Below are 19,082 nucleotides of genomic sequence, written 5' to 3'. Positions count from 1 at the left end.
TGGATAGAGAAAGACAAACAGTATATGGTCTCTTTCAGATGTCATTCCTAGCTCCATATCTTCAGATGTGAGTACATAACTTTGAGAAACAACAGAAATCAGGAAAGTAAAAATGGAATGCCATGGAGGCAGGAAGGAGCAATAGAAATCGGAATAGTAGGGCACAAAAGATATGAAGGGGAACTGGGAGAAACAGGAGGCTTTACTTATGGAAGGAGAAGGTATATAATTACAGAAGAATGAAAAGATTGAAACAACATTAAGGATGCCTAAAAATGTCCTAATAAATCATACTGTTATCTATGTATCTAAAATACCTATAATACATGTTGGTCTATGAACACATATACAATTTAAATGAAAATCTATCTTGGCTGGCAATTCTCCTTTCATAGACTATCTAACAAAACCCTCAACACCAAGCCTGAGAAGCCCCTCTTGTGAGTTGTTTGTCAGGGTTATCCAAGATACTGCTTAAACATTATAGGATATTTCTGAGGTCCTTGAGTACCTCCCAGTTGTGGGTAGTAAGACCTTATTGTTTACCATGTACACAAATACTTGCCTGCTTCTGTCTCTCAAGTGCTGGAACTAAAGCTATGTGCCACCACACCAAGCTTAAATACTTTTAATTAATTAATTAATTAATTATTATTCCATATATAAATAAATGCATAACTATATAAAAACAACATGCTGAAATGGTAAATATCAAATAATACAATTCCTTGAGGTTTTATGAAACAGAAAACCACAATAGGTCACAATGCAGAGATAAAGTGATCCTGTGGAGCACAGCTCCAGCATGTATATGCATCTCTGAATAAGTGGTAGAATGATTGTAAGTGCTAGAGGATCCGGAAGTCTTCTGTACTATTTTGTCTCCTAGAAATGACAAGTAATATTCATAAACAATGCCTCAATAATATACTTCCAGCTGTCTGTTTTGTCTGATCTGCTCCTACTTAAAACATCCCAGCCCAACGACCCAGATTTCACATTTCATAGTTTCCTAAGCTACCACCTTTATTTCCTATAGTTATTTTAGCTACTTCTTCTTTGGATGCTTTGTCTCAGTGACTTGGAATAACTACCATGCATGGGTCCGTGTACAACCAAGCTCTCATAACAAATGCAACTCCCACTGACTTAACTTACTGTCACTCATCCAAGGTCTTGTGACTTTGAAAAAGAAACCAGTTTGTCTCTGCCACCAGACACATGTCTAAAAAGGGCCTTTTGAGTACACCACTAGCATTGTCTTCCACCAGTGATACCCAGCTGATAGACACAGTTGTATAGATAAGGACCTAATAGTTACCGATGCCGCTGTGCACCTTCCACAGCTCTTACTGCTGCCAATATCGTTTCCTGAACTAACAACTTACTCTCACCCAGACATGGTTGGAACCACTGCATCATCTCAGACATGATTCATTGTGACACTGCATTTACTGCCCAAATGCATCCTATCTTGCCTCTCCCCAGTATCGCAAATAGAGGGAGGTTTTTCCTTATCAAAGCAGTCCACAAAATCTTGATAAAGGAAATGTTCCTTACAAAGCACAGTCCTCTTTTCAAGACTATAAAGATCTCAAAAAAGCTTTGTAAAACACCCCGCCAAAGGAACACAATAAATTGTAAATTACCACCAATGGAAATCTACAAATTGTTTGAGAAAGAATCCAAAATAATTCTTTGAAAAAAGTCAAGTGAATTAACAAGTATAAACAACTCACAAAATCAGAACAGAGTACAAAATCAAAATGAAAAGTTGGAGATTTTAATAAACACAAATAAGAAACAAATAAAATGCTTGGGAACCACAGACTACATTTACTGAACTAAAATAAAGTCTAAAAGGAGGATAAGATCAAGCAAAAAAAATGAATAAATGAGTTCAACAACAGATCACCCAAAACTACCCAGATGAGAAAAAAAGAAAAGAAAATATGTTTATAGAATACAATAAAGATAGATAATATTTGCAAAACTTAAGTTCCAGAAGAAGAAAGAAAAAAGAAAAAAAAAACTCATTTAAAGAAATGGTGGCTGGAAACTTTCCACATCTGGGAATAAAATACAAATATGTAGTTCAAGAAGCTTAGTGATCTCTTAACATAACAAAACTAGTGTTCACCAAAAGATTACACAAAAATCAAAGAATTCTAAAAGCAGAAAAACAAAAGAAGCACATTGCACAGAGGGGAGCTTTGATAAAGATCAAAAGATTTCTTAGACTCCATGTTTTAAAGCCTGGATCAGACATGGAAATAACTCTTGCCAAGAGGCAGATGAACATAGAATTGAGGCAAAAACATCTTTGAGGATTAGATGGAAACATGAAAAAAATTTTTTTTCTCTGCACCTATCATGGCTCATAATACTGAATTCATCCCATCCTGATATTCAGTGACATACCTGGGAAATTGGCACTGCTGTATTTTATTTGGAAAGCAAAAATTCAATGTGCAGTAAATTATGTTGTCTTTGCCTTGGCTTGGTTGGAATTACTGGTGTGTTTTTGTTTTTTGTTTTGTTTTGTTTTGTTTTTAAGACTAGATGTTGTTCAGAAGAAGTCAGCAAGTACTTGGTGTTTTGGGGATGCAATCTTGAGTATTTGAAATAAATCAATTGGAAAATACATTAACAATCAGGCTTTCGTTTGTTTGGTTTGATTTTATGACACACAGTTTCTCTGAATAGCCTTGGTTGTCCCGGACTCACTTTGTAGACCAGGCCGGCCTCAGACTCACAGAGATCCACCTGCTTTTGCCCGCTAATTGGGTCTTAATATATAGCCTAAATTGATCTTGAATTCATGATCCTCCTGCCTCTCCTCAGCAATGTAGAAATATGGTCAGAAACAGAGCCTAAATGAAAGCGTGGATACAGAATCCAAGCTGTGAGCCAAACACAAGAAAGGACTGTTCAAAGGAGGGTTACTCCTGTCAAATTGCCTACTGAAAGACCATTCAGAAAGATGACACCATTGTGACTCAATCCATGAAGGACTCTTCACTAATGAGACCAACATCTGTGATCTGAGCTCACAATGGACTACTCAAGGGTATGACTGGAATCTGAAAGCCTAGAATGGAACAGTGTGAGTTGAGACTGGAGGAAGGAAACAGAGAAGAGACTATTTAGACTTCATATTCCCATCCAGTCTTGTCTCCTTTTCATTTATTCCTACTTTATCAAGTACTTAATACTAATTTATCAGGCCATTTCTGTTTCCCCTGTTCCCTCTCCCTTTCTTCATTTCTCCTTCTTCCCCTCTCCCTCAAACTTTCACTATTTCTCCCCTTTTCCTCTCTCCCTCTCTTCTTCTCTCACTTGCCCTCCTCTCTTTCTAAATCTTCCCTCTCCTCTGTCTCTCTCTCTTCCTCCTTCCCTCATATTTTTGTTCCATTCTCCTTTTCTTTTTCCTTCCCTTTTTATTCCCTGCATTTTTGCCTTTATTAAGTTTTCATAAAATACAGGGTGAGATTAGTCTGTGAGATTTCTATGTCTCTGGTTCTTGAGAACCAGGAATGTTTTATGTCATCTGACTGCATTCCTTTCCTCCTATCTTTTCATTCTACCTTTAATTAAAAATGCTTCATTTCCTTTGTCTTGACTATTGTCCCATTCTTTTTACATTCATCTCCTTCACATTTAATATATCAACCCAATAATATTCACTAGTCTCATTCTCATTTTTTTTTTATCCACTCATGAACACAGTACTCGATCAATATCTTGGGGCATGCAGTAATGAGTTTGCTTATTTTCTAATTTGGCGTTTAAAGGGTGCATGATTGCTATTTGACTAATACTGTATGTTCACAATGGTACAAGAAGAGGACATTACAATTTTAAATATATATACCCTGCCTTAGTTATGGTTTCTATTGCTGTGATAAACATCATGACCAAAAAGCAACTTGGGAAGAAAAGGATTTACTTCATCTTAGGACACTCATCTTACAGTCCTCTAATACTGAGGAAAGTAAAGGCAGGAACTCAAAGCAGGATTCTGCAGGCAAGAACTGAGGCAGAAACCATGAAGGAATGTTGATTACCAAAGTGGCTAGACCAGTTTTCAATCCCATCAACAATGAATGAAGGTTCTCTTTTCTAGACATTTCCTTCAGCATTTGTTGTCAGTAGTTTTGTTGATCTCTGCCATTCTGACTGGAGTAACGTAAAAATCCTAGGGCTGTTTTGAGATGCATTTCCATAAATGCTAAAGACACTGACTAATATATATATATATATATATATATAATATACATATAATATATATATAATACATGTCTATATATTATTAATTTTATATCCCTATTGTAGTCCCCTCCCTTGTCTCCTCCCAGTCCCACCCTCCCTCCATTTTCGTCCCAATTTCCCTTCCCTAGTCCACAAAATGCGGAGCTCTCCCCCTCAGCCATTGACCCTAGCCTTGCGAGTCTCATCAGGACTGCTTGCATCCTCTTCCTCTGTGGCCTGGGCAGACTGCCCCGCCAGAAGGAAATGATCAAAAGAGCTGGCAATAGAGTTCCTGTCAGAAAGAGTCCCTGCTCCCCTTACTAGGGAACCCACATAGAGACTGAGCTGCTTATAGGCTACATCTGAGCAGGGGGTTTAGGTCCTCTCCATCCATGGTCTTTGGTTGGAACATCAGTCTCTGCAGGTCCCCTTAGGCCCAGATTTGTTGTCTCTATTGGTTTCCTTGTGGAGCTACTATCCGCTCCAGATCCTTCTGTTCCCCCAACTCTTCCGTAAGACTCCCAGTACTCTATCCAAAGTTTGGCTGTGAATCTCTGCATCTGCTTCAATCCCCTGCTGGGTGGAGTCTTTCAGAGGACATTTATGATAGGCTTCCTCCTGCTCCAACGCTATTCAACCACTTTCGATGTCTGCTCTATTTGCCCTTCTGAATGGGAATTAAGCATCTAGGAGCATGCTTGTTATTTACCTTCTTTAGGTCTGTGAATTTTACTGTGGTTTTCCTGTATTATATGGCTAATATCTATTTATAAGTGAGTATAGACTATGTGTGTCTTTCTGGTTCTGAGTTATCTCACTCTTGATGATCTTTCTGAGTTCCATTCATTTGCCTGTAAATTTCATGATTTCCTTGTGTTTAATTGTTGTAAATGTACTGTAATTTCTGTATCCATTCTTTGACTGAGGGACATGTAGGTTGTTTCCAGATTCTGGCTATTACAAATAAAGCTGCCATGAACATAGCTGAGCAAATGTCCTTGTTGTATGGTTGAGCATCTTTCAGTTATATACCCAGGAATGGTGTAGCTAGGTCTTGAAGTAGCACTATTCCTAATTTTCTGAGAAAGTACTGTATTGGTTTCCAAAGTGGTGGTACAAGTGTGCACTCTCACCAGCAATGGAGGAGTGTTCCCCTTCCGTGAACATCTTTTGAGATATTTCTTAGACATTTCTCTCTAGTTTTCTTTTTTTTTTTTTTTTTTTTTTTTTGAGAATTCTCTATTTAGGTCCCAGGCCCATTATGGAATCATATTTTGTTTAGTCTTGATTTTTCTATTTTGAGTTCTTTATATATTGTGACTATTACTCCTGTCTGCTGTATTACTGGCAACTTATTATACAGACACTTGTATGTATTAATATACATAAATCATTTAAATGAGAATTTCAAGAAAACTTCTCTTTGCAATAGATGGAAACCATGACAGAAAACTAAAAGCAATCAAAATGTAGATTTGTGGAGTTCATTCTCAACACATACATCTATAATACATCTCGTGAATCTAAGGCTCAGGTATCACTGAGACCCAGGGAGAAGAAAGACTGTAAAAGACAGAGAATCTGGAGTTTGCTGTGAGATATTTGTCTCCTAGGAATATAAGAAGCTGTATCCATAAAGTCTTAATAACAGAATAGTCTAGACATGAACTGAACAATGATGACATCAGTAAATATGTTAATGTGGAAAGCTCCCGAGGTCTCAACCTTACACAAAAACTACAGGAAACTAAGGAATGCTGAGAGCTGGAGAACTAGTCTTCTCTAGGGAAGAACACACCAATTGGTTATCTAATACCAAATGGACAATCCTAAAAACATACATACAAGTAATATTCAGACTAGTACGTTGTATTTATGTGCTTAGGAAAATATATGTATATGCACATATATATGTGTGTGTAACAATTAATGAAAACACAAACAATATATATGAAAAAGAACAAGGAGAGGTATATGGGAGGGTTTAAAGGAAGAAAAAGAGGTAATAATGTAATTATACTATAAACAAATGATTATATTATAAACTAAAAATATTAAAAATAAATAAAAATAATTGCTATCCAGCTTTTAAATAACCTGATGCAAATAACCCAACTGCTATTGTTTCTCATGTATGTATACAAATAAAACCAGTTAGGGGAGGGGCCATAACCTATACTAATGAGTTTTCCATAGAGGGGTTATTTCTCTAACTATTTGGAGTCCCAGTGGGCTCTGCTCAACTATTCGAAGTATGTTAAAGCCTTGAGATTTTTGACAGGATAATTGGGAATTAATTAGGATCCACCTCCTGTGTGCTTGTACCCACAATAATAATAGCATGTATGTGGCCCAATTATGTCAGCACATCCTAGAAAAGCAAAATGCTTTTGATCAGATTGGGTTCCTTTATTAATCCTGAAATGATTTGAGGCTTCAATCTCTTTAACTTGGGAAAAGTTAAAAGGTTGTGTACGTGTGTGTATGTGTGTGTGTTTGGTTTTTGTTGGCAAAAGCTATTGTGTTATTCCTTTTTTTCATCACCCTTGAAGTCTGGTGTCAAGAATTGCAGCAAACTATCTCTGGACTAAGCATGAAGATCAATTCTGAAAGTATAAGGAAGTGGGTGATGTAGGAAGCCAGTGAACTCCTGAATGAATGTATGTATTGTTTGACATGGGTATGACCATGTCAAGAACTCCAATGTTTCATACTCATGGGAGTGGAAATGGTTTTTCCAGGTGAGGCTCAAAGGGATGACAAAATCGAGGTATGAATGGTGATAGTGTAGCTTTCTCTCCCTGGATGTCTGTAGCCTGAATATTGTTTTCCTACATAGATTGCTCTTACTGGGGTTAGCTAAACCTACTTCTTTGTTCAACTGTATACCTATATCTTTCTTTTCCATTCTGCTCTGTGTGATAACCCCAACCCCACCTCCCTGTTCAACCTATATAGCAAAAAGGCTGAGCTTCAGGCTATTGTGGTTTTCTATCAGAGAGCCCAAATAAACAAATCCCAGCTCTTCTATGTCAAAGCATCTGTGTATCTGCCTTTTGTTCTTCCCTTATCACCCTAGTAAGGTCAGTATCTGGATCTGTATATAATTCCACAATTTATATTATGGAGCCATCCTAGGTATCCATCACAAGAAAGAATAAAAATGTAGATGAGAGTATATAAATTGGAGTAACTTCACATATTAGGAAAGTAAAAAGGGACCATGGTAGGGGGTGGAACAGGGAACACTAAACTGGAGAATAATAGGACACAGTTGCTATAAAGGGGGGAATGGGCAAAGTGGCTAGGGAAAACTTGACCAGGTTAAGAGGTCATTCTCACAGAAAGAAGAGGAAAGAGGAAGGATAAATAACACTAAGGATATTTGAAAAAGCCAAAGAGCATTATATTTCACAACTACTGTTGGACTCTAACCAGCAGGGTATTAAAGCAGATGCTGAGGCTGATAGCCAAACTTTGGGCAGAGTGCAGGGAATCTTATGAAAGAAGGGAGAGACAGAAACACCTGGAGAGGACAGGACTTCCACAAGAAGAGCAACAGAGCCAAAAAATCTGGGCCCAGGGGTCTTTTCTGATAATGATACTCCAACCAAGGACCTTGGATAGAGATAACCTAGAACTCTTGCACAGATGTAGTCCATGGCAGCTCAGTTTTCAAGTGGGTTCCCTAGTAAGGGGAACAGTGATTCTCTCTGACATGAACTCAGTGGCTGGCTCTTTGCTCATCTTCCCCTGAGGGGGGAGCAGCGTTCCCAGGCCACAGAGGAAGACATTGCAGCCAGTACTGATGAGACCTGATAGGCTAGGGTCAGATGGAAGGGGAGGATGACCTCCTCTATCAGTGGACTTGGGGAGGGGCATGGGAGAAGATGAGGGAGGTAGTGTAGAATTGGGAAGGAATGAAGGAGGTCCCTACAGCTGGGATACAAAGTGAGTAAACTGTAATTTATATATATATATATATATATATATATATATATATATATATATATATACATATATATATATGTATATATAATTAAAATTAAAGTAAATCATTACTTCTTAAATAATAATTTTTACAATAAAATAAATCTTCATAATAAAGAAGTGGTATATTTAAGAGCCTCCATATCACCTCTATATCCCCCATGCCATTATAGAAAACGTGGGTTGGTTATAGTGGCTATGAGTTCTAAATCCAAAGATTAATATGACTCAAAAATTGTCTGTCTTTCATGTGCTCCTATGTCCTTCACCACAATATGATGCAACAAGAAGATCCCTACCCTACTTTGTGCTAGGACTATGTTTTGGAACTTCTTAGCTTCCATATCTCCAAGAAATATATTTATTTTCTTTATAATTTATTCTTTAGAAGGATAAAATGGATCATGCTGTCAAACAACCAGTTGGTAAAAGAAAAACCAAAAAGTAACTTACAAGAAAGCCTCAGGAAAAATAAAAGTAAAGCATCAATAAAAACTCACAGGCATACAAAACTTGGAATATATCATTTTCACAAAAAAAAAAAATCACAATTATAAAATCTCTGTGGAAACAAAATAGATTAAGAATAGTCAGCCAAAGAGTCCTAAAAAGAAAAAGCATGCAACTGACAGCTTCTGGGTGAAAGAAAGTCAGTTTTCTTTAATGGAGTGGTACTAGGTCTATCAACCACACTTCTGGGAAGGCTCCATGCACAGGAGTAATTGGCCAACATCAATAAAATCACATGTTTAAGAGAGAAAAAGAATGTAAACTTGGGTGGTAGGATCTTGGAATCGGAGGAGGGAAACACATAAGACTAAAATATATTGTCTGTCATTTTCAAAAATAAATAAAAATATCTTTCAAGAAGAAATCAAATGATGGCAAATGCTAGCAAAGATACAGGAACAGTAGTTCTGTTATTCATTGCTGGAATATAACTAGTAGTGATATTACTGAGTCATTTGATAGTTATACTTTTTACTAGTATATACCTGAAGGAATCTAAATCAACATACCACGTACCATAGAACTACCTGCATATTATTCTGTTTCTGCTCTATTCACAATAGCCCGGAGATAGAATCCATACAGATATTCACCAATAAATGAATGTTTTTAAAATGTAGTACAAATATAAATTAGAATTTTATGGCGCTGTAATAAAAATGAAATCAGAACATTTATAGGAAAATAAATGAAACTGGAAATCATTATGCTTTGTGAAATAAGTCCGAGACATAATTTCCTCTCATACAAGGAATTTATATAGGAAGTCCGTGTACATATGTGAGTGTGGATGTTAACCAGTAACTCAAGCAGATGCCCCAAATTTTCACCAGTATATTTGCTGTAAGTCCATGGCTCCTTTTGTTACACTTGCCCCTTCTTGTATTCTAGTTCTGAAACAAGCATACACACATGTATGTTGGGGGGGTGGGCTATGAAACTAGAGGAGGATCATAAGATGAGTCAGAGATGTCTTAAGGGGAAATTGGAAAAGAGGGCAACAGAACACATATGGCATGAAAGGAGGAGGGCAGAGAAAGTGAAGGAAGGAAAAACACAAACAACAACAACAACAACAACAAAAAACCAGCCAGAGGGTTATAGGAGCCACAGGGAATGGCAATGTGAGAAAGTAGTGAATTAGAACAAAGTAAAATGACACATATATGAAAAAAAAACATAAAAAACCTCATTGCTTTGTATGCTAACCTAAAAAAATTCCTTACAGGATTATTTAAAACCGTAATGAGATACCATATTCTACCTAATGGAATAGCTAATCATTTTAAATTGATAATAACACATGTTGATAAAATCACCTGAAACACTTAGAATATGCCATTAAAATATAAAATAGTATCACATTGGAAATGTTTTAGCTTTATAAAATTAAGGGAATATTTGCAATGTATGAAATGCATATAACCTAGCTTTTCTAATCTTAGATATTTATCCAAGGAAAAATAAAAATTTATGTTCTCATCAAACTTTATGGTGGAATATTCACAGGAGCCTTACTTATAATAATTTATAACTGGGAGCAACACAGGTATACTTGAATTAGTGAAAAAGTAAAAAAGATCGACTACATGCATCATTCATGAATGGTATCAAAGGCATTATGCTAAGTGAAAGAAGGCAAAGACAAAAGATCCTATTGTTTGATTCCATTCATATTACATTCTAGAAAAAGCAGAAGTATGATTATGAAAAACAAATCAATGTTTAGAGATAGCAGGTATTAAAATAGAAATGAAGGAAAGATCTCCAGTATAGTGAAAGAAATAAAATATTCTATTTCTTGATTATAATGGTAGTTATATAACTACATGCAATTTCCAAAAAAAAAAAAAAAAATCCTTGCTTGGACTCTCCTTGTTACTTAGCTTCTTTGGGTCTGTGGATTGAGGTATGGTTAGCTTGTACCATATGGATCCACTTATGAGAGGAAGGATGCTTGAATCCCACTCAGGAGGAGAAATAGAATAGACATGGGAAATAGATGAAGAGAGGGAACTGGGTGGGAGAGGGTATGGGGAGGGGAACTAGAATCAGGATCCAGATATGGGGAGGGCAGGGGTCAGAGGTGGAAAGGACTGGGAGAGAGAAGGAAAAATCGAGCAGGGGAGGACATCTATGTGACAAGCTGGAGACTTGCATAGGGTAAGCTCCTGAGAGGATATGGAAGTGACTCTAATTGAGACTCCTAGTTGCAGGGGACATGGAGACTGAAGTAAGCACCTCCTAGCCAGGCAGGACTTTCAGTGGAGGTGGATACCAACCCACCCACAAAACCTTTGACTAGAAAATTTACCCTGCCCCCACGATGTGCAGAGAAAAAGATGAAGCAGAGATTAAGGGAATGGCCAACCAATAAGTAGTCCAACTTTGATAACTACCCCAAGGTAGACAGCCAACCCTTGTCACTATTAACGACACATAGGAATTTTTTTCCTGACACAACTACATCACTCACAACAATGAATGCGATCAACAGTTTTGTGCATGATCATTTTAGATCTCTCAGAATGTTTCTTGGCTAACATTTTTGGGAATAAAACTAATAGATTACAAACATGTTTAATATTTATAAAACTACTCAAGTACCATGTGAAATGGCTTTGCAAAAAGAGTTATCACAACAGGCCTGAGAGTGCTTAGAATCTACTTGAAAAATATGCCCTTCACAAACATTGTAGAACTTGAATATCAAGAGGGATCTCAACAGTGCCATGGTTACAATACTTCATTGTGCCTAGTCAGCAGAAACAAGATGGTTTATATCAAATGTTTGCTATATAAATGGTACTGTGTATTCAATCTCTCATGGAACCTTGGACACAGAATCTTTAGTTTCTCTGACAGACATTTCTTGTTCATCTTTTTTGTAATTAATTTATTTTTATCGATTACAATTTTGTTCACTTTGTATCCCAGCTCCCTCCCTCATCCTCTGCCAATCCTACCCTCCCTCCCTCTTCTCCACCCATGCCCCTCCCCAAGTCCACTGATAGGGGAAGCCCTCCTCCCCTTTCCTCTGACCCTAGCATATCAGGTCTTATCAGGACTGGCTGCATTGTCTTCTGCTGTGGTCTGGTAAGGCTCCCCCCCTCAGGGGGAGGTGATCAAAGAACCAGCCACTGAGTTCATGTCAGAGACAGACGCTATTCACATTACTAGGGAAACCACTTGGATACTGAGATGCCATGGACTACATCTGTGCAGGGATTCTAGGTTATCTCCATGCATGGTCCTTGTTTGGAGCATCCATCTCAGAAAAGACTGCTTTGTCCAGATTTTTTGGTTCTGTTGCTCTCCCTGTGGAGTTCCTAACACCTCCAGGGGTTTCTGTCTCCCCCTTCTTTCATAAGATTCCTTGCACTCTGCCCAAAGTTTGGCTATGAGCCTCAGCATCTGCTGGGTAGAGTCTTTCAGAAGCCCTCTGTGGTAGGTCCCTATCCTGTTCCCTGTTTTCTCCCTCTTCTGATGTCCATCCCATTTGTCTTTCTGAGTGAGGAATGCTCATCTTATCCAGGGTCCTCCTTCTTGCTTAGCTTATTTTTTTTAATCCTTTATTAATTATACTTTATTCACTTTGTATCCCCCTGTGGTTCCCTCCCTCCTCCTGTCCCAATCCCTTCCTTCCTCCACCCTCTGCACACATGCCACTCCCCGAGTCCTTGCTTAGCTTCTTTAGGCGTGCAGATTTTAGCATGTTTATCCTATATTATATTTCTAATATCCACTTGTAAGTGAATATATACCATGTGTGTCTTTCTGTTTGTGGGATACCTCACTCAGGATGATCTTTTATAGTTCCCACCATTTTCATGTAAATTTCATTATCTCCTTGTTTTTAATTGCTGAGTAGTATTTCATTGTGTAAATGTACCACAATTTTTGTATCCATTCCTCAATTGAGGGACATCTGGGTTGTTTCCAGATTCTGGCTATTATGAATAAAGCTGCTATGAACATGGATGAGCAAATGTCTTTGTTGTATACTTGAGCATATTTTGAATATATGACTAGGAGTGGTATAGCTGGATCTTGAGGTAGCACTATTCCTAATTGTCTGAGAAAGCTCCAGATTGATTTCCAACGAAGCTGTACAAGTTTACATGCCCACCAGCAATGGAGGAGGGTTCTCCTTTCTCCACATCCTCTCCAGCATGTATTATCACTTAAGTTTTTGATCTTAGCCATTCTGATGGGTGTAAAGTGAAATCTCAGGTCGTTTTGATTTGTATTTCCCTGATGAGTAAGGACATTGAGCATTTCTTTAAGTGTTTCTCTGCCATTCAATATTCTTCTATTGAGAGTTCTGTTTAGCTCTGCACCTCATTTTTTAATTGGATTACCTGATTTTTTGCTGTTTAACTTCTTGAGTTCTTTAAATATTCTGGATATTAGCCCTCTGTCTGATAAGACTTTTCACATGACTCTTAGAACCTTTTTCAAGGTGTTCTCTTTTTCCTTTTTTTTCTTTTGATTGTTTTAGTTGTTTCATTATAACTAAGCATAGCTGTGGATAGGCTACATATTAAACCATGTCAAATTTCTTAGGAAATTACTGAAATCACTGAACATAAGTGTTGTCTAAAAGACCCCTTCACACACTTATAAACAAAGCAAGCCACCTCCTATATCCTGAATTTTGATACACGTATATATTTTATGTTACAGGGCTGGAAAGATGGATTAGCAGTTCAAAGCAAAAGCTGCTCTTCCAGAGGACCCAGATTCAATTCCTAGCACCCACATAGAGCCTCAAAACCATGTGCAACTCCAGGATGAGAAGCCCTCTTTTGGCCAATTTGGGCACTGCACACAAATAGAGTACGGAGATATACATGAAAGTAAGACATGTATGCACATAAAATAATAAAATAAATTTAAAATACTTTATAAAAATTAGATATAATTTTTATGACAGATACACAAAAGAGAGAACCACAAAGTTATTGCTATAAATTTTTCTCATATTCCACATGAAGCTGTTGAAGTTCAAATAGGGTAATGGACAGAGCTGAAATTAGCCAGTAACCTCAGGCTCAAGTCCCAAATCCTCACTAGTTTGTTTATTTTAGGCTCATGGCTACTTTTGTTAAACTTGCCATTTCTCATACTCTAGTTCTGATCCTTCAATACCTTTCAGAAACTACTTTTTTGAAACCTATGCCTTCTCTTATTTCTCCAATTATACAGTGAATATATTGAATTCCTCCCCAAATATTTTGAGTTTGATAGAAGCTAAACCCAACACGAAAGGAAAAGCAAAGTTAGAAAAATAAAATCCCTAACCCAAAAAAATTGGGGAGAGAAGTGATTAGCAAAGAATAGCAAAGAAAAACAATCCTAAACAAATTATAAATCTTCCTAACCTGATTAAATATGAAGGGTCAAAAATCAGAATCATATAAAAACTCATCCCCCATTCCAGTACATCACAGCTGGCTAGAACCAGAAAGCACACATGGTTTTCTATTGTTTCCTAATATTTCTTTAGAACTGAAGAAAGAAAAATGCTTACGTGCTCTAGGAAGCAGGGTCCTATCTCACTGAGGTGGGGATCATCATTGTTGTACTGCTTCTCCAGGTCTCTCACGAAGCCCATCTGAAATCTGTAGATGTCTTCAATATTCCCAAAGATGACCTTCAGTTGCTCATCGCTGAACATGTCTCTTCTCTTTCGGCACTGCTTCAGGTACCCCTGCAGACAAATGAAAAAGCTCTGGGTGAAGATGTCCCTCCTACTGCTTCCTAAGCATGTGTGAATCCTTTCAGTTCCATGAAGTAAGCAGGTAATTCTTATTTTCAGTTTTCATAAGGGGACATGGAGTTCGAGTGAAGGAAGTTAGTACACTAGTAAGTCTTCAGAGAGTGATTACTCCAGAATGCTTGTTTTCCCACTGTTTGTACAAAAAATAAATAAATAAATAAAAAATAACCCAAAACTCGAAGGGCCATTTCCCAGAGCCTAGACTGTTCTCAGCATTAACTGTATTAAGAATTTTAAAGAAGGGGCTTGAGGGGTGGCTCAGACATTAAGAACACTGGCTTCTCTTCCAGAGGTCCTGAGTTCAATTCCCAGTAACCACATGGTGGATCATAACCATCTATAATGAGATCTGGTGCCCTCTTCTGGTATGCAGGAATGCATGTAGTCAGAACCCTGTATATATAATAAATTAAGTAATTAAAAAAAGAATTTTAGAGAAGATGGAAATATAGTTCAGCAGCAAAGCAATTGTCTAGAATACACAAGATCCAGGTTCAATTTCTAATACCAAAAGGTATTGATTAAAAAAAAAAATAGAATACCAGCTAAAGCAACAGTTACTAAAATTAAAAAATAAAAACAAAACATTTGTTCAAGATTCTAGTAACTGAGGTCAGAACACAAAAAGCACCAATAAAGAGACAAAAATTTAGAAAACAAACCTTGTTTTCTTAATATTTTGAGAAAAGGGCTGGCCTTGAATTCATAACCTTTTTGCTTCACATTCACAAGGACTTGATACGTCACAACATGCCACTATATCTGGCTGCAAACTATTGTTTTTTAAAATTTCTCTGCTTTCCAAGGGAAAGAGTATAGATGATCTCAGCTACTAAATCAAAGAGTAACTGAACATTGTATCTGAAACATATACTGACAAATTCTTCCAAGATGCCATTGATAAAAGGAGAACTGACAAGAGAAATTAATTGCCTGATGAGAAATCACTAACACAATGGTGACAAAAATATTCAGCCTAGACAGCACACTTCTTAGATTCCAATTCAGAAAATAATTAACGGCTATGTCCATTCTTCCCACTTGAAAGGTTAAAGAATGATCCAAACATCACACAATATCCATAATGCAGCAAGGATGCTAGAGATAAAAACCAGTATAGAAAGTAATGACTATAAAAGAGAATAAAAAGAATTGTCAGTGAGGCTTCCCAATTGTTCAAATGTATTCATTATCACTGTGAAGGAATTTGTTTCTTTTCTATTATGTATGTTGAAATTTAACTATATGTTAAGAGGAATGTAGGGTGGTAGAATGCATTCTTAGAACTAATGGTAGAGAATAAATACACATTCAATTTAACGGGATCAAAGCCATTAAAGTGATTGAAACATACTTAAGAAACATGGAAGAGGTTTATGATATAATGTCAAATACAGGATATGAAGGATGTATCAATATGATCAAAATTTTATACATGCATATACCTTAATTTTTCTTGAAAATAGATTTTCCCTCATATAATAAATTCTGATTTTGGCTTCCCTCCTCCTACTCCTCCCAGTTCCTCCCACCACTCCTCCTACCCAGATTCACCCCATTTCTGACTCTCATATTAGAAAACACAAGCATCTAAGAGATAATAATAAAATAAAATATAAGAAAACTAAGACAAAAACTAAGACATCAGAATAGGACGATACAAACAAACAGAAGGAAAAAAGCTCAAGAAAAGGCACAAGAAAAAGATATAGAAGCAGAGACCCATTCATTACCACATTAAGGAATCCCATAAAACAACAAAACCAGAAGCCATACTATATACAGAAAGGACCTGTAGTGTAAAAAAAGAGAATATATGTTTTCAATTTCTAATACCAAATTGTTCATTTTATATATAATATATAAAACAAATATATGTAAATATATTATATAATATATATGTGTAAATATATAATATTATAAATATATAATATAATGGATCTATGTAAATATATTACATATTTACATATATCATATAGTATATATTTATAATAAATAGAAAATAAGTTTTAAAAGAAGCCCTGATATATCAGTATGAGATAAGAAACCACCAAAGATGGCAAAGATTTTGTTTTCTATTGGCCACCTACTACTGAGCATGTGTCCTACCCTTTTAAGTAGTTTGTTTCCCCTGTGAGACTAATCTGGATAAAACTAAATTTTCATTTTCAAGTAGTTATCATTTGGACATAGCTTTTGAGTTAAGGATGAGGGCATGTGTCTACTGTCCTTTCTGCTCTATGACCCCATCTTGTATAGACCCATGCAGGCCCTGTGTGTGATACCTCAGTCTGTAATCATATTTATGTCTATCCTGTTGATTTAGAGGGACAAGTTTTCTTGGTGTCTATGTCTTTGGCTCTTATACTCTGCTGGCCTCTTCAACAGGGTTTCCTAAGCCCTTAGCAGAGGGATTTCATAGAGACAACCTGTTTAGGGCTTAGTGTTCAAGATCTCTTACTCTCTGCATAGTAATGTCCGGCTGTGGGTCCCTGCATTACTTTCAATCTGCTGCAGGAGGAAGCTTCTCTGATGATGACTGACCAAGGCACTAATCTATGAGCACAGCACAGTGTAATTAAAAGTCATTTTATTGCTATCTTCTTTTCATAGAACAGTAGTATTTGGTTTGACCCCAGAACTCTGGGGAATCTACTTTTAGGTTTTTAATTACCTGAACTGATTTGAGTATGGGTTTCATGGGAGTATGCATGGGACAGACATAGGCGCCAGCACATACATAACAGTTGTGCAGCTGGGTCTTCATATGGTACTCTTAAAGAGAAAGCATGGGCTGTCTCTTACTACAATGCCTGCCTTTGGATCCCTTCCTGAAACTGGGCTGCCTCTTCTATTATCACTGAAGAAGATGTACCTAGTCTCTTACTGCAACTTCATATGTCAAGGCTGGTTGGTATCCATGGGAGGCCTCCCCTTTTCTGAAGATGGAGGATGAGGTGAGAGGGAGGGACTGGAAGGAGGGGAGGGAGAGGGATGTAAAATAAATAAATATCATAATTAATTAAAAAAAAAGAATGTAGGAGGGAGAAGAAAGGCCAAAAGAGACAATTATCTTTCTTATTTTGGCTGCCTATTAGCCATCAAATTTTATATATTAGTGGATATAATATATAGTATAATGTATAACATGTAATGTATAATATACAGTATAATATAATTATAAAAATATAATGCATTAGATAACAGATATTATATAAAATATAATATAGTATGTATTTTATATATAATATATTAGATCCACTAATACATAAATTATATAGATAGTGTCTCCTCAGTTACACATTTTTGAAAGTATGCTTATTTAAGATGAGTTTGTCCTGCAATATAATGGCTCAAAACATAAATGCTATCTTAAGCTTGAAAAAGAATGAGGTAAACAGAAGAAAGAGGTAATTGGAGATCAGTACCATGACTGGGAGAGCAGCATTCAGTTCTGAGAAACCCATTCAGAGGAACAGCAGACAGGAACACATAAGAGATACTCTACAGCCTAGGGTTTTATATGTTGGTAGAGTGCTTGCCTAACATGCTAAAGGCTCTGGTTTTGATCCTGACCACCAAGTAAACTGGGAATGGTGTTATATGCCACTCCCAGAACTTGGGAGGTGGAGGCCAGAAGACAAACTTCAAGGCCAGCTAGGCTATAAGAAATACTGTCTTAAAAATAAAAATGATTACCAGAGAGTATTATTGAATTGTTTAGAGTGAAAGATAATTGATGTCTCATATAACAAGACATCACTCCTAAAAGACACTGAGTACCTTGAAATCTCAAAGTTCTAATTTTTACTTCTGAAATTAATAAGGATAAGGAATACTCTTTTGAGAAATCTCTTAGCTGTTTTTATTTCTTCTTTTGAGACTTCTCCGCTCAGATCAATACCTCATTGTTAAGTTGATTTATTTGTTTTTGTGACTTTGTTTTTTAAGTTCTTCGTATATTCTGGATAATAACGTCCTTCTGTGAGATTTCAACTAAACAGAGTCAGAATGGCTAAAATCCAGAATACAACTAACAACAAATGCTGGCAAGGATAAAGGGAAAGAATAACCTATATTTACTGTTGGTGGGACGGCAGGCTGGTACAACAACTCTGGAAATCAATGTGAAGAATCCTCAAAGGATAAAAATAAATCTATCATATGCTAACCTATACCATTCCTTGGTAAATATCCACAAGACTGATATTCAACTTCAGAGACAGATACTTCCTCAGCTATGTTCATTGTTATTCTGTTCACAATTCCTAAGAAATAGAGACAACCTAAATGTCCTTCAACTGATTAACAGATTATGAAATGTGGCACACAGTGGGATTCTATTCAGCTGTAAAGATAAATTAAAATAAAAATTATGAAAATTTCAGATAAGTGAATAGCACTAGAAAATATTATACTAAATGAGGTACTCCAGAACCAGAAGACAAGTGCCTCATGTTCTCTCTCATTTCCATGTCCTAGCTTACATTACCTCAATTAACCACACACACACACACACACACACACACACACACACACACACACACAC

General features: G+C 36.7%; 1 protein-coding gene across 8 annotated transcripts in view; it reads right to left on the bottom strand.

Annotated features, from left to right (window-relative positions):
- The window catches only part of Arhgef9 (Cdc42 guanine nucleotide exchange factor 9), a 152,991-nt gene that overhangs the window by 44,780 nt on the left and 89,129 nt on the right, over positions 1 to 19,082 (bottom strand). For all 8 annotated transcript variants that reach the window (XM_055597472.1, XM_055597467.1, XM_055597474.1 and 5 more), the window contains one exon: positions 14,285 to 14,464. In XM_055597472.1, coding sequence (XP_055453447.1) covers positions 14,285 to 14,464 — 180 coding nt within the window. The remainder of the gene's footprint in view (positions 1 to 14,284; positions 14,465 to 19,082) is intronic.

Source organism: Psammomys obesus, unplaced genomic scaffold (genome assembly GCF_907164565.1).
Source record: "Psammomys obesus unplaced genomic scaffold, mPsaObe1.curated_primary_1811, whole genome shotgun sequence".
In the NCBI taxonomy this organism is placed as follows: Eukaryota; Metazoa; Chordata; class Mammalia; order Rodentia; family Muridae; genus Psammomys; species Psammomys obesus.
This window is presented reverse-complemented; position numbering and strand designations above follow the sequence as displayed.